The sequence below is a fragment of the Lissotriton helveticus genome, chromosome 8, assembly GCF_964261635.1.
Source record: "Lissotriton helveticus chromosome 8, aLisHel1.1, whole genome shotgun sequence".
Classification (NCBI taxonomy): Eukaryota; Metazoa; Chordata; class Amphibia; order Caudata; family Salamandridae; genus Lissotriton; species Lissotriton helveticus.
In genome coordinates, this window is record NC_136069.1 from 186,038,899 (window position 1) to 186,054,476 (window position 15,578).

The 15,578-nt window shown below is 49.7% G+C and overlaps 1 protein-coding gene across 5 annotated transcripts in view; it reads right to left on the reverse strand.

Moving 5' to 3' along the window:
• Nucleotides 1–15,578, reverse strand: part of TTC3 (tetratricopeptide repeat domain 3) — a 1,911,479-nt gene that overhangs the window by 1,315,359 nt on the left and 580,542 nt on the right. For all 5 annotated transcript variants that reach the window (XM_078656864.1, XM_078656865.1, XM_078656863.1 and 2 more), the window contains one exon: nt 2,671–2,740. In XM_078656864.1, coding sequence (XP_078512990.1) covers nt 2,671–2,740 — 70 coding nt within the window. The remainder of the gene's footprint in view (nt 1–2,670; nt 2,741–15,578) is intronic.

Sequence of the window (15,578 nt, forward strand, 5' to 3'; positions counted from 1 at the left end):
ATGACGGCAAGAAAGGTTAAAATAAGAATATCAGAACACAAGAGCACAATCAGATGTAAGAAACAAGCTACCCGCCTCACAAATCACTTTTTAACCGTGGGCCATAAACCAACTGATTTTACCTGGACTGTGCTAGAACAACCATATATTCCTCCCCACGTCACCGATACTTCAAAACATCTATTCAAAATTGAACAGAAATGGGTATATCGTCTGAACTCTGATAAATGCGGCCTCAACGATGATATCCCTTGGATGACCCTGTAAGAACACTTAGAGTTCACCAACAAACATTGTGCATCCTCTAAGGTCATCTATCATCTAAACAGGAAAAAGGGTTTAGTGACTACTGGACAAAATAATGCCATGCTGTTCCAGATTCACACCGAATCTTGCTTCTTTGAGCATCATATTTGAAATAATAAGAAACACTGTCCAAGTTGTAATAAGACTGAAACACCTATTCAACAGAAATATCATTTGTAACCGTTTTTACTTTACACTATACGAATGATCATAATGATAAATGTGTTTACATATATGATCAGGTTGAGTAAATATGACACGATAGTGGTAACACCAGCGAGGGGTCTATTTCATAATCTTAATTTTGATTTATGTTTCTAGCTCTCTAAATAAGAGCTCCCCTCGTAAATAACCTTTTTATAAAAACAACAAGTTTACCACCTACTCGACAAACTGTGAAATCACGAAACTACTGTAGAAACGTCTTCAAAGACTACAAATCCCATGATCCTCCGGGGCGCATACCGATGACGCGCTAACATTGACCAATGAGAGTGGGGTACTCTGATGCGCGTGACATCGATGCGCCGCTGATTACGAGACGAGGTTGATGTAGATCTTTACATAAGGACGCTAAGTTGGGTATTCTATTGCCTCCCCAAACAGCCGGATGCCCGCTTGGCGTATTGACGGACAGGTGAGCACCTCCGTCGTAGTTGGGTCTTCTGTCAAATTATCGAGCAAATCTTGTTCGTTTTACTATCACGTTCGTTTTGGACGAACACAAGCAGATGACCATTACTACTATTTGTAATATCACGTAAAATGTAAAAACAAGACAGTAGAATTTACAACTAAGTGCCAAGAGCGCTTTACCTATGTAGACAAATATTCTGGCAGACTCAGTTGTACAGCAGCGAAGGTGTGGGTTTCGCACCATCTTCATTTTGGTTTCTCTAATTAGAGCAATGCGCCTTTTTCCTGAGCTGTAGCCAGGTGAGATGCGGCGCGTATCCTCCATACTCTAGGTGAGTGAGAGATAAACCTATAAACATATATAGTAGTAGGTAATGCTGTGTTATACCTAGCATGGGCTAAATTATATGGCTCATTGAACTGATAACATTCCCTAGTGAATTGTTGTCTTACTATCTTTGTGTTATGTGTTTGTTGTTTTTTCTTTCCTTCAAAATGGGACGCATGGATATGATTTCATCCTAAACAGAGATGCGAGGACCGTATCAGGTGAAATCTTTCTTTTTTTGTTTCCTTATGCACTCACCCGTTTGTTTAAAGCAGTAGCAAGGTTAATTTTTGGTCCTGAAGAAGCAGTAGACACCATTGGGGTCACACAACTGCAGAAACATGTCGACCTAAAAACATTTTGCAGTAGATATTTGTTCAAACTACTGTTACTTTGCACTTGAATTATTTTAGATTTGGAGATGAATTCTTGTCATAAATAAAAGAGGTTCTTTTGAATTCATTATCCAATTTTAACAGTAAGCACTTTCACTCACTTTTTTAGTTAAGCACTGCTTTTCAGTTATCAATAGTAAGGATACTTGTGAGTGCGGGGTGGACGTACCACTCTGTGTAATGGCCCAAATGATGACTAGGGCGGTTCCGAACAGATAACTGATGGGAACAATATCACATAGTGATTAGTCCCTATGCAACTCACCAGTTTTATTTAATTACACTTTGTTGCATTATACACACATATGTACACAAAGATAGTCTTTGGTAGACCCTCAGTTATTAATTGTGTTAATATCGTGTTTCTTGTAGGGGACTATAACTGTGTTGGGTCTCTAAATAATCCCCTGGACCCCCTCTCTCTCCGTATGTTGTTAGTAATATGTAAAGTTAACACTATAAGAAGGGGCAGGGTCTAGTGAAATTACTTTTTAAATTTACAGTTTTTCGGATTCTAAAAAATATATATTTTTCAATTTTCTGGTACCGTTGGTTTCAATTTGCAAGCTGCTACTTTCAAATAGTAAGAGGAAAATATGCAAGCTCTGCATTAGATTTGTTTGTGCAAAATCATCTTCCGGAGGGTGTATGAAGTTTAAAAACGTGTTACGCGCACTGCATTCTGACCAATTTTTCAGCCTCTGTATTCAAGAATTTCAGCAAATAATAAACTGGGGTCCCTTTTTAAATACACTCTTTATGGCAGATGTTGACTCAAGCTCAATAATCCACAACAAACAATACTGCACAACTGGAGGTTTAGCTGCCACCACTTTTGCCACATGTCATGCCTAGTGACATCAATGGATGATAATCACCAGTCTTAATCGGTCACTGGCGAGGCAAACTCAGAACAACGAGCATGCAAGGCTTTTAATTCCACCAAGTGAATAAGGATACAAGATTTAGTGCCAATAGAATACTTTTAGTATTTTTCACTCTTACCGTTGAGGTAGTGCTACTAGGATTAATTATTGGAATCTCGGGAGTGTCAAGCTTTGAACCTTCAGGTTGTCTGAAATAAATTTAAAAAAAATATATCTAAAAAACCGTTTCACAATTGTTTTATCCAAAACCAAGAGAAGGAGACATTGTTTTTTTAACTGAAAAAATAGCATTTGATTTACTGTTTGAAGTGTGCAACAATGAATCAATGTCACTTTGATATGAACAAATGTGTATAGATCTTTGAATGTACGAACTGAAAACAACCAATAATCAATTTAAAAAGTTACTGTTGATACTAAGAGCTTTGACTCTTTCCCCTAAGTTACTGAGAATCAAGACTAGTCTGATAAGTCATTATCAATATAAATTCTACCCACCATCACACTTGCAAAAGAAGTGTACTTCTGCTAGCTGACTTCCCTTTCAATTACTGTGTAAATAGATCACAAATGAGATAAAGTCCTGGTTTACAGATGGCAAAGATAAAAATGAGAAATACGAAAAGGCAAATGGAAAAATTTGCAGATTTTAAATTCAGTTTATTGTCTTCTTTCTTTGAGTCACTGCGTCCACTGCCAGATTAGGAGTGACTGACTTCCTCATCAACTACTAGATACAGCTAACATTTTGATTTATCTTGGCTTAGTGTCTTTGAAGAAATGTCATTGTTGCTCCTTTCCCAAATTGAATGTCGTATGCTAAATAAATTCAGTTATTTGTCACTGTGCAGGAATATGTCTCGAACTGCCCGGCTTTCTGATGTAAGTAATCTCTTTTAGGTCTCACTTACAGAGCGATTTCGCAGTCTGGCGAGAGTTATTGTCATAATAACACATTATACAAGGATTTACAGATAATTATACAAAAACGAGTTTTTGAATTGCCTCTTTCAGCCAATATTCCTGCTTTTCAGCTTCACTTAGACATTGGTTAACAGGTTGCCCATCAGCACTAGTACCAGCTCACAACATTTCATGGACAAAACAACTTTAAAAAGTAGTCCCTCCCCACATTCTCACACACACATTGAGCATTTCTATCTGCTCAATCAACCTCCAATCTTTTGTGCTGCATCAAAAAGCATGCATGCACTTGCGTGGCGACACAGGGATACAAACACACAATGCCCATCTTGGAGCATATAAAACCGATTCCAGGATGACTGCTATTTACCAGTATGCATGCAAACATATTGCAACATATACACACACAAAACAGTAGAAATGGAATAGATAATAACCATGCCAAGATGACTACTGTGCACACGGATCCCTCTTGATACACTAGCAGGAATTTCAACTGTTACAGTTCCAACAAGGCTTACAAGTCATTTTTGAATGGTAATGAAAGGGTGATCTAACACAAACAAAAAACAACAAAGTCAATAGGTCTGCCCTCACCTTTTACAGGCAATAACTTTCAACTCTGCCAATGCTTGGTTATCTTGGTTTCTAAATCAATGTATTAATCTGTGAAACTGCCCATCCATCAGATTGTTAATGGATAGTTCTAGGAAACAGGACTTGTGTTGCAGTTGTCCCCCCACCTTTCGCCACCATCAGAACTACTAGGTGCCAGGTTTTGACAATGCACTGAAGCCTGCTAACCAGGCTCCAGTGCCGGTGCTATTTCCCTAAAACAATGTAAAGTCTAACTGTTCCCCAATTGGAAAGGAATTTAGCACCTTTCTACGTTTTTAGTAAATTGTACCACTGGTACCTAGGGCATAGGTACTGAAGAGGGTCGCTAAGGGCTGCAGCATGTATTACACCACCCTATGGGACCCCCTTACAAACTGCATGCAGCCTGCCATTGCATACTGCGTGACATCGTGCAAACCAAGTCTGAAAATACGAATTGGCACCCTCACTGTGTGCCCTGCCAAAGTCAATGCATGTAATATATGTGAGTCACCCCCTACAGCAGTCCGTGAAGCCCTAAGGTAGGTTTCATTATATTACATGTGAGAGCATATCAGCATGAGCAGCTATGCCCTGTGCTGTTTAGTTCCATTACTAGATGGGACAAGAGAAAACGAGAAGTCATCTTAAGTATATGTACCGAGCACTGGCCATTACGAGTTCACCAGATACATGATGGCTTTTACTGAAAAGTATAGTGTTTGGTATCAAACATTGTGTCTAAATAAAACTGCAATTTTACCAGTGCTAGACTTATTATGACATGCACACAGAAGGCCTCTTAGAGGTGCCCTCTGAAAACCTACCAGTATCTAGTGTGCTGGCTAACTGGTACTGTCAAGCCTGCCACCAAAGACCCCCTGCAGATGAGAGCCTGTGCTTACTGAGTTAAGTAACAAGTACTGCATCAGAGGATTTTGTCCACACCTCCTCCAGCAGGATGGCTAGTGATTTAGCATATCCAGGTCAGGGGCTTAAAAGCCCCTGCCGCCTTTGATATGTGACCCCGACTTCCCACAGACCTGGGACATGCCCCCCCTTGCCCTGAGGCCCATTTGGCACCAGGACAGGTGGGAAATTAGCTATGCAGTAGGCATGTTCCACCTCCAGACTAGTCACACCGTTAAGGTGGGTTATCTGATGTGCTCCACAAAAGAAGGGTTCCACCATCTTGTTTTTGGTGGAATTAAAAACTCTGGGACAGGATTATGGCCACTCCTCACAGGAAGTGGTCATATAGTTGAAGTAGTGACCCCAGGGGTAAGTACCCCACTGGCTACTGCCCTTTATTCATCTTAACACCCCAAAATGTACTATTTACATGCCCCCTGACACCAGGAACTCAGATTCATCTGCCTGAAAGAAGAAGGACGACAAAGAAGAGCCAAAGACATGAGAACTATGGATCAGCATCAACGCTAATGCCTGACTGCTGGTTTCCCAACAATCATGACACTGACTCGGCCAGAAGCGCAAGACTCCTCAAAGCCTTGCAGGTCTGCCCAGCTTTTCCTCGACCCAGCAACATCTCCTTTAGAGTGGAAGAGTCACTTCCCTGCACAAGCAGGCACAGACTATAGCTGCCCGTTACCAGATTTCCATCGACACCCGGGCCCACAAAGGGAGCAGCAGCCCAGCAAGAGGTCTTCATGCTTCAGGAGTTCAGATCTGTCTCCCTACCTGATGTACTGGACCCAGTTGCAAGCACCAAGGCTTGTTTGTGTTCAATCAGAACATCACTACTGCTAAAACTTAGTTGCTTGTCTAGGGACTCCGATAGAGGCCTGCTCCACACCAAGACTGGCCCTGCTTTTTCCTTTTCTGCAGGCACACCAAGAACCGCGAAGGTCTATAACTCACCAACCTGTAGGAAAAAACACCTCTGTGCCCGAGCTTCCCAACCTAGGTTCACGTAACCAGATGGTGTCTCTGTGGTCCTGAAACCCTCAGCAGCTAAGCCCACCCTTCCCCTGTGTTCTGCTGAACTCGTTCCCCAGCCCCCTTTGCAGCCTCTTTCTTACAGGGTCTTTTCCCCACTGACTTTAGCGTGTACCGTTCAAGGCTACCACCGCTTAAAGCATCTCTGCACCCGGACACCCCAGGGCAGGCAAACTTAAACTGTCAGCAATGTATAAAAGAGAGGCTGAGGCAAAAGAGGACCGCACTGCAACACAATAATGGGTGAATTATTACTCAGAACGTTGTGGTGCTCAACTCTATAGGACCAGCCAACTTAGTCTTAAAAAATCCATGAGAAAAACTCCATTAACTTAAGGAAAATGTGACTCAGCACCCACATAGAATTGCTGTCTTTAGTAAAAGAGACAATATACATTCAAATTTAAAATAAGTTGCACAGACTCTCAGAACCTATTTGTTGATAAAACGGATTACTGATGCACGTTTTTTCATTTAAAACATTTCTTTTTCGATTTTGCTGTAGCCAACGTGTCTCGTTCAAAAGGACTTCTTCAGGGGGGCGTGGTTTCGGCGCCGACCGGGATGGCTGCGTGAGCGAGTTGCTCCGCGCCGAGTCCCGTCTTTTCTCCTGCAATACTTGGCCCCGAATCCCCTGGCGGCTACGATCGAGCTCCGGAGGGGTCACTGACCCAGTGTGGAGCATCTGACCCCCGTCGGGACCCTGGGCGACGTGTGAGGGCGGACCTGGCGGCCTGGTCGGATCGGCCGGTGCGCAGAGGCAAGATGGCGGCGCCGACAGAACGAGAGCGCTAGAGGCTGAGCCGTGAGGAGTGCCGGGCCTGCTGTAGGCGCCTGGGAGGCCCTGGCTGGTCGGCGCACTTGGGAGAGGACCGTGGGAGCGGGTCCGGAGCGGCAGGAAAGTTCGGCGGTGGAGGACTGGTAGGAGCGGCGCCCCTCCCCCATCTGATCCCCCGGACACTGGCTGGAGGGCTGAGCCTTGCCTTGCGCTGCACCGGTGGGGGCGCTGCTGGCTTGTGGGGCCGACCCGCCACTGAGACTATCACAGCCGGGGCCGGGCTGCCAGGATCGACGTGGATTGGGGCCCCGAATACCTAGCTGTGGAGTGGAGGAGTACAGCGAGTTGTCGGAGTGCTGAGGGGGCGGCTGCCAGCGGCGCTTGGGCACCCTGAGGAGCAGACAGGTTGGGCAGCGGCCGGCGGACCGGTCACAGGGGGTGGGACCGCCCGGTAGGAGTCAGTGGTGCATCGGGCCGGTAAAACGGTGCTTGGACGCCAGCGTGCGCTTGGAACCACGGGGAGCAGTGCTGCCGGAAGCAGCGGGATCAGTCAGTCCGGGGAGACGGGCTCCTGACTGCATACCAGCTGGCCTTTTCAGAGGGGCTTGCACCCTGGGACGTTGCAGTCTCTGAAGGCGCAATCAGTGTGTTAGTGGGGCAACACGGAGCGCACTTCTGGACCGGAGGTTGGCGGCTGAGCGCAGAAGGAGGACGACTGGCGCTGCGTGGTCAAGCTGGAACTGGGGCTCGGAGAGCCGCGCTACCCGAGATCTGCCCTTGGGCGACGCCAGGTGGGCCTAGGGACAGAGCGGCCGGAGGGATTGCCGCGGCCGGCCGTCGTCGGTGGGGGCTGCTCGAGCGGCGTGTTTCCCGCAATCAAGATGGCCGCGCGGGGAGCTGACCTCGCCGCACCGCCTGAGCGGGGGGAAGGGAAATCCGAGGCCGCGGATGGCGGTCTCCCGGCGGAGTCCTCACCACAAGAGCAGAGGCTGAACCTCCGCCTGGATGCAATACTGCCCGCAATCACTGCTACGAAGGAAGAGCTGCACCAGGACATAGCGCAGGTGGCGACGGGGCTTGGCCTGTTGAGAGCGGACCACGCCAAGCTCTCTGACAGGGTGAAATCCAACGAACAACTGATCCAGGAGCTGAAACCGGCGGTGGTCACTGCGGAGCATAAACTGGACGACGTTATTAGCCGACTGGCGATCCTGGAGCGTCGAGCAGAGGACGCGGAAGGGCGCAACCGGCGGAACAACGTGAGGGTGGTGGGGCTTCCAGAGAAAATTGAGAAGGGTGATGCGGTGGCCTACATGGAGGACTGGTTCCGGACAGTGGTGGCGCCAGAGGGTCTGTCCCCCTTCTTCTCTCTGGAAAGAGCGCACAGGGTGCCCGCCAGGCCGCCCCTGGAAGGCCGACCGCCCCGACCGATGGTGGTTAAACTGCTGCACTATAAAGATCGGGATCTGCTGATCCAAAGGGCGAGATCTCAAGGGCCCTTCCAGGTGGACAATAGCAAGGTAACAATTTTTCCGGACTACACGCAGGAGGTGCAGCGGAGCAGAGCTTCTTTTCTGTCAGTGAAGAAAGAGCTGAGAGAGGAAGGGATCCAATACTCCTTGCTTTTTCCAGCCAAGTTGCGGGTAATCATTGATGACAGGACTCACTTCTTCCAAACACCAGATGAAGCATGGTCCTGGCTGGAACTATACCGTGCGGGGACGGATCGTGCACACGGGCCTAACAGGGATCGGCAACAACCAGTCAAGATCAGGAAATCACAGCGCATCCGCTCCCGGAATAGGCGCCAACGGGCCGAACGAGAGGCACAAATGCTGGCCGACAGGAAGGGTGCATTGGAGGCCACGGCGAGCATCACGGGATCGCAGCAGGAGGGCGCTTCCAGAGGCTCGGCATCGGAAGAAGAAGGGGAGAAGACCGAAGACGACGACTCGGAGGTGGGGGGAGTGCAGGGACCAGAGGTCACCCCACAGACATCGGATGGCATATTTAACGAGTGAGGCTCGAGGCCACTGAACAATTCTGGGATGCCTGACGGGGTGGACTATCCCAACTTCTATTGGACTGCCAGGTATGGGGCTGCGTTAGCAGTGTGGGACTACAGGCGCGGGGTGGTAGCTCTGCCGTCCTGGTTTGGGGCTCCATTGCCCTTTTCAGACCCTTAAGGTCTTCTGTGGTGACGACCACAGGTTAGCGTGATGTGTTGGGTGTTTCAGGTTTGGAACGGGGCTGAAGCTGGGTTATTAGGCCCTGTCCTGGGGAGGGGGTTGAGGGGAGTTTGGGGACATGTTTTGAGGGGGCTGTACAATTGCTGCAATGCGGGAAACATTTATTGGCTTGCGCCACTGTTGAGATTGATGCTTTATGGGGACGTTACCTAACCTGAAATGTGTCACATGGAATGTCCGTGGTATTCGAACAATGGTGAAGCGCCACAAGGTACATGCCTACTTGGTGAGGCGGGGCGTTCAGATTGCGATGCTTCAGGAGACTCACCTGACGCAGAAGGAGTGCGGGGCCATGCAGAAGAGGTGGCGAGGTCAGGTGTTTGGCACGACGTACTCGGCGTTCGCCAGAGGGGTGTTGATATGGATACGGGCGGGCACTCCATTTCAAGTTACGAGTCAGAGAATAGATCCAGAGGGTCGATATGTGGTAGTTGAGGGACGGCTGTATGGTAGGGAGGTGGCGCTGTGCAACATCTATGCCCCCAACGTTGATCAAGCTCATTTCTTTGAGGATTTATCGCGCTCACTGGCGTATTATTTGGCAGGCCCTGTATTGCTGGCGGGGGATTTTAATTCCATCTCTGATGTGCTATTAGACAGATCGCACCCACCTCTGGTGGACTCCCTAGTGCGCCGACTAGCGACCCATAGGCGGGAATGGCAGGAACAGTGGGGCCTGGTGGATGTCTGGAGGGCGCAACACCCCGACACTAGGGATTACTCTTACTTCTCCGCGCTGCACGACCTTCATGTTAGACTGGATTCAGTGCTATGCAGCAACTCACTGGCGAATGTAGTAACTCACTCTGAGTATTTGTCCAGGACCGTTTCGGACCATAATCCGCTGCTGCTCTCTATGCAATGGCAGCTGGTGAGATCGGCGGTTCCTTCATGGCGACTTCGTCCGGATACGCTGGAAGATCCGGCGTTCTGCGACACGGTCCGCCAGGGCATAGACAGCTATTTTACAGATAATGCTGGGTCGGCGGCGACTAGAGCGACTGAGTGGGATGCGATGAAAGTGGTGCTGAGAGGGGTGTGTATGGGACGGTTTCTGACAGTGAGAGGGACTGTGCTGAATGACCTTACGAAAGCGGAGGAAGTGCTGCGAGGGTTGGAACAGCGAAGACCCGAGAGGCCGGAGCTGCAGGAACGATTGTTGCAAGCTAAAGAGGTTGTGGCGACTGAGACGGAAAGACTGCGGTGTTATGATTATAAATTGTATGCTGTAAGAGTGCATGAGGAGCGGGACAAAGTGGGAACGCTCCTTGCCAAGCTGGCTGATCCGAGCCCTAGAGGGTGCCCGATCATGAGTGTACGACGCGAGGACGGGGAGGTGATCTATTCGCAGTCAGCGGTCTTGGGGCGCTTCCAGTCCTACTATACGGGACTGTATGAAAGCCACCTCGAAGCAGAGGCCACGGAAATAGGTGATTACTTAGATCGGATCACCTTGCCGCTAATGGATATGGAAGATGCCCGGGACCTGGGGGGCCCCATCACCCTAGGAGAGATAAGAGGGGCTATTAGTCATATGGCACGGAACAAAACCCCAGGGGTGGATGGGCTGCCGATCGAGTTCTACGCTACATTTTTGGAAGTTTTAGCACCCAGGCTGCAGATTGTGTACGCGGAGGCAAAACAATTGGGGCGGTTGCCTGACTCTATGATGGAGGCGCTGGTAGTGCCGCTGCTGAAGCCGGGCAGGGATGCGTTGGATGTATCCTCTTACCGTCCATTGTCTATGTTAACTGTAGATTACAAGATCTTAAGTCGTATCCTAGCTACCAGGCTCCTACCGCAGATGACCTCCTTAGTACATAGGGATCAAGCGGGATTCATCCCGACTAGGAGCACCTCGATGAATATCCGTCGATTGATCGGGGTCATTGATGATGCAGCCACGGCAGACCAGGGCCCGGTGGTATTGACGGTTGATATCGAAAAGGCGTTTGACAGCTTAGAATGGGATTATCTGGATGGCGTGCTGATGAAGTTCGGTGTCGGGGAAGGGTTTCGGAGTTGGACGAGAGTGCTTTATTCCTCGGCTAAGGCGCAGGTGCGGCTGGGAGCAATGGTCTCTCCGGCTTATCCGGTTTGTAGGGGCACGAGGCAGGGCTGCTCACTATCCCCTCTGCTCTTTGCCTTAGCAATGGAGCCGCTGGCAGCGCAGGCGAGATCGGGTACCGTCTACGACGGGATTGCACAGGGACCTGTATCGCACTATATATCGTTATATGCCGACGACCTGTTACTGTACCTGGCGGATTCCGGGAGGGCGTTGGAAGGCGCGGTGGACATGCTGGGCAGGTTCGGGAGGCTGTCAGGCCTCAGGGTGAACTGGACCAAGACCTGTGTATTTCCGTTGCGGAAGACCACGCACTGCCCACAGCTCACAAGACCGGTGGTGTGGGAACCCTCTTGTTTTGTTTACCTGGGAGTGCGCATCTACCATGACGCAGCGGACCTCCTTGAGGGGAATGTGGAGCGCTGTATCCGGGCGCTGAGGGGCTGTATGGATTTCTGGGCCTCTCTTCCACTGTCCGTGTTGGGTCGGGTAGCACTGTTGAAAATGGTGGCACTCCCGCGGCTACTCTATTACTTTAGAACGTTGCCGGTGTGGATCCCGCAGAGAATCTTTAGGGAGTTGAGGACGTTGGTGACCGGCTTTCTTTGGGGCCAGGGTCGCCGAAGGGTGGCACTGACTACCTTGACAAGACCCAAGTGTGAGGGGGGGATGGCCGTCCCCGACTTTGAATTATATTATCTAGCGGCGCAGCTCCAGGTCCTGACACAGAACGTAGCCAGAGAATTCAGAGGGCCAGATAGCGACCGAGGGGTCGGCATTCAGAGACATGTCTTGTCGTCAATCGTGATGCAACAGAAACTGGCTGGAAGGGATCTTACGATGGAGGAAAGGACGCTTAGATTGTGTTGGAATAGGAACCTGAAGAGAGCTAGGAAGCACCGGCCGTATGCGCCGGAGATACCGCTGGGAATGCTGACTGCCCTACCGCACGGGGGTGATTGGTCCCAATTACTGGCGTGGGAGGAACTGGGCTTGCAGATGGTGGGAGACCTCTATATGGACGGGACGCTGGTCCCATACCAGACTTTACAGGAACAATTCGGCCTGCCGAGTGGAACCTTCCTGTTGCATGCGGCGGTCGTAACAGCGATGCAGCGGCACTGGGGGGGTGGACTGGTGGAGCCGGAGGTGACGATGGCATGCCAGTATGTGGTGATGGCCGCGGGCACCGTCAAGGCGGTGACTTGCCTCCACAACAGAATGCTACATGAAGGTCTAGTGCCTTTGGTCGCACTGAAATCGCGATGGGAGGCCAGCATAGGTAAGCCAATCCCGGACTCCATATGGGGCCAAGTGTTGCACAGGACCTGGAAAGGGACGAGGAATGCACGGTTTCAGCAGGTGCATTTTTTCATTGTACATCGGGCATATTTGACCCCGGAGAGGTTACGACGACACTTCCAGGTGCTTGATGCCATGTGCCCGAGATGTCTAGAGCCAGAGGTAGACCTGGACCACATGCTGTGGGGGTGCCCGAAGTTGGGGGACTACTGGCCGGAAGTGGGAGAACTCCTGAACGCGGTCACGGATAGGGAGGTAGACTTTGACATGGCTGCATGTCTGCTTCTTTGGTTCCCGCACACCAAGAAGACCAAAGTGACGAGCAAATTCATTGGTTTGGGATTAATACTAGCGCAGCGCGAACTCACTTGGCATTGGAAATCTAAAGAGGGGCCGTCTGTGCGGCGATGGAGGAATGAATTGTTGAAGTGGTCGGGATGTGAGAGTGTGCTTAGGATGCGTCAGGCGACTAGAGCTGGTAACGAGAAAAGTTTGGAACTGGCGCGGTCCTGGGAGCTGGTGGTACAGGCTTTAAGGGACTATATAACTGAAGGCACGGAGGTGGATCAGGAATAGGAAGGGACTCCATGGGGACTGTATGATTGTCTGAACTTCCTGGTGTATGTCATACCTCAGAGCAGGAAGGGATTATTGGGACCCGCATTAGCAGCAGTTGGTGGGGGGGGAGAATGGGGGGAGTTAGGGGAGGGGGGGTTTGCCGGCGTGCGGCAGCTTCCCGGAACCGGGCGGCCCTGGGAGGTCATAATAGGGATTTGCGAGAAGCGACAGTGGAGCGGCCTAGGGCTGGGTGGAGCGAGGGGTGGGTTGGTTGTTATGGGATAAAAGCGGATACGATGTGATTTAACTGACCTATGGCCTGGACAGGGCATGCACTGAGGCACCTCCAGCGAACTGGTTCATTGAAGCGCCGCCCAGCCTCCGGGATGTGGGCTAATTGGCTGTGTATTGGATTGCCATCGAACTAAATGTTGGGGCCGTCAGTGTATAGGTTGGCCTATTGAACGGGTTGATTTATGTTTCTGCAATAAAAATTTATTTAAAAAAAAAAAAAAGGACTTCTTCAGGACTACAAAACACATCATTTATACAAATACTGTTATTTTTTTTAAACAGGGACATAAATGTAAATGTAAATGTAAATGTAAATACAATACACATTAGCACATCACAAACCATAAACAGCACTGGGTGGGCTGTGAAGGAATCTGCAGCTATAATTGTCTCTACCAGATACATTGTTACCGAAGGTAAGTAACTCGTACATCTGATAGAGACTACTAGCCGCAGATTCCTTCACGTAGAATAGATACCCTAGCAATACTCACAGGAAAGGAGGGTATGCAAAAGGACCCCACCAGCCTGGACATAACAGAGGATCCCACAGGGGACCGGACCAACGGACAAGGCGAAGAACCTCGTCCCTCCCAGGCAAGAGAAACCCCTACAAGCAGAACACCATCAACCCCAAGAGGGATGTAGGAAAAAGAAAGAAGTCTGAAGGAGCCCGTACACTCACAACAGATGAACCAAGGGCAAGGCCAGAGGGGCCGAAGCACCCTATTCCCTTACAAGGCAACAGAGCTTCCATCCAATGCCAGGACAAGGAAGAAGAAGAAGAAAAGCCTAGAGGGCCCAAGGAAACTAGGGAAAAGAAGGCAAGCCCACCCTAGACGGAAGGCAACAGACCAGACAGAGCGGCGCCAACAGTAATAAGCCGCCAGAAGCAAGAAGAACAGCCCGGGGCCCCAGGAAGACTGGGCAGGTGACGCCTGACCAGGGAGAAACACAGAATCATCCCAGCTAACAGGACAGGAACAGGAAGGTGAGGAAATGCCCGGACCCACCACTACGAGGAGTCCGTTCTCACCTCTTTGGAAGAAACTTCAGCAGCAGAAGAAAAAAAAGCCATGGGGGCAAAAAACCCAGCTGAACGCTTGTCAAGCAGCCCAAGAGAAACAAGCATTTACAATGCAACGGTCTCGCCTTTGCCAAAGTTAGAGCTATCGGCATTGTAAATGACAACATTTTTATTTATGTGTTGGTTTTGAAAACAGATAAATAAATGGCATTGTCATTTACAATGTCAATAGCTTAATCTCTCGCAAATGCGAGACCTATTGCATTTGCACACACACACACACACAGAGAGCCACACATATACACAGAGAGCCACACATATACACAGAGAGCCACACGTATACACAGAGAGCCACACGTATACACAGAGAGCCACACGTATACACAGAGAGCCACACGTATACACAGAGAGCCACACGTATACACAGAGAGCCACACGTATACACAGAGAGCCACACATATACACAGAGAGCCACACGTATACACAGAGAGCCACACATATACACAGAGAGCCACACATATACACAGAGAGCCACACATATACACAGAGAGCCACACATATACACAGAGAGCCACACATATACAGAGAGCCACACATATACACAGAGAGCCACCCACACACAGAGAGCCACCCACACACAGAGAGCCACCCACACACAGAGAGCCACCCACACACACAGAGAGCCACACACACACACAGAGCCACACACACACACACACACAGAGAGCCACACACACACAGAGCCACACACACACACAGAGCCACACACACACACACACACACACACAGAGAGCCACACACACACAGAGACACACAGAGAGCCACACACACACACACAGAGCCACACACACACACAGAGCCACACACACACACAGAGCCACACACACACACACAGAGCCACACACACACACAGAGCCACACACACACACACAGCCACACACACACACACAGAGAGCCACACACACACACACAGAGCCACACACACACACACAGAGAGCCACACACACACACACACAGAGCCACACACACACACAGACACACAGAGAGCCACACACACACACAGAGAGCCACACACACAGAGAGCCACACACACACACAGAGAGCCACACACATACAGAGAGCCACACACATACAGAGAGCCACACACACACACAGAGCCACACACACACACAGAGCCACACACACACACAGAGCCACACACACACACACAGAGCCACACACACACACAAACACACAGAGCCCACCACACACACACACAATCAGTCCAAAG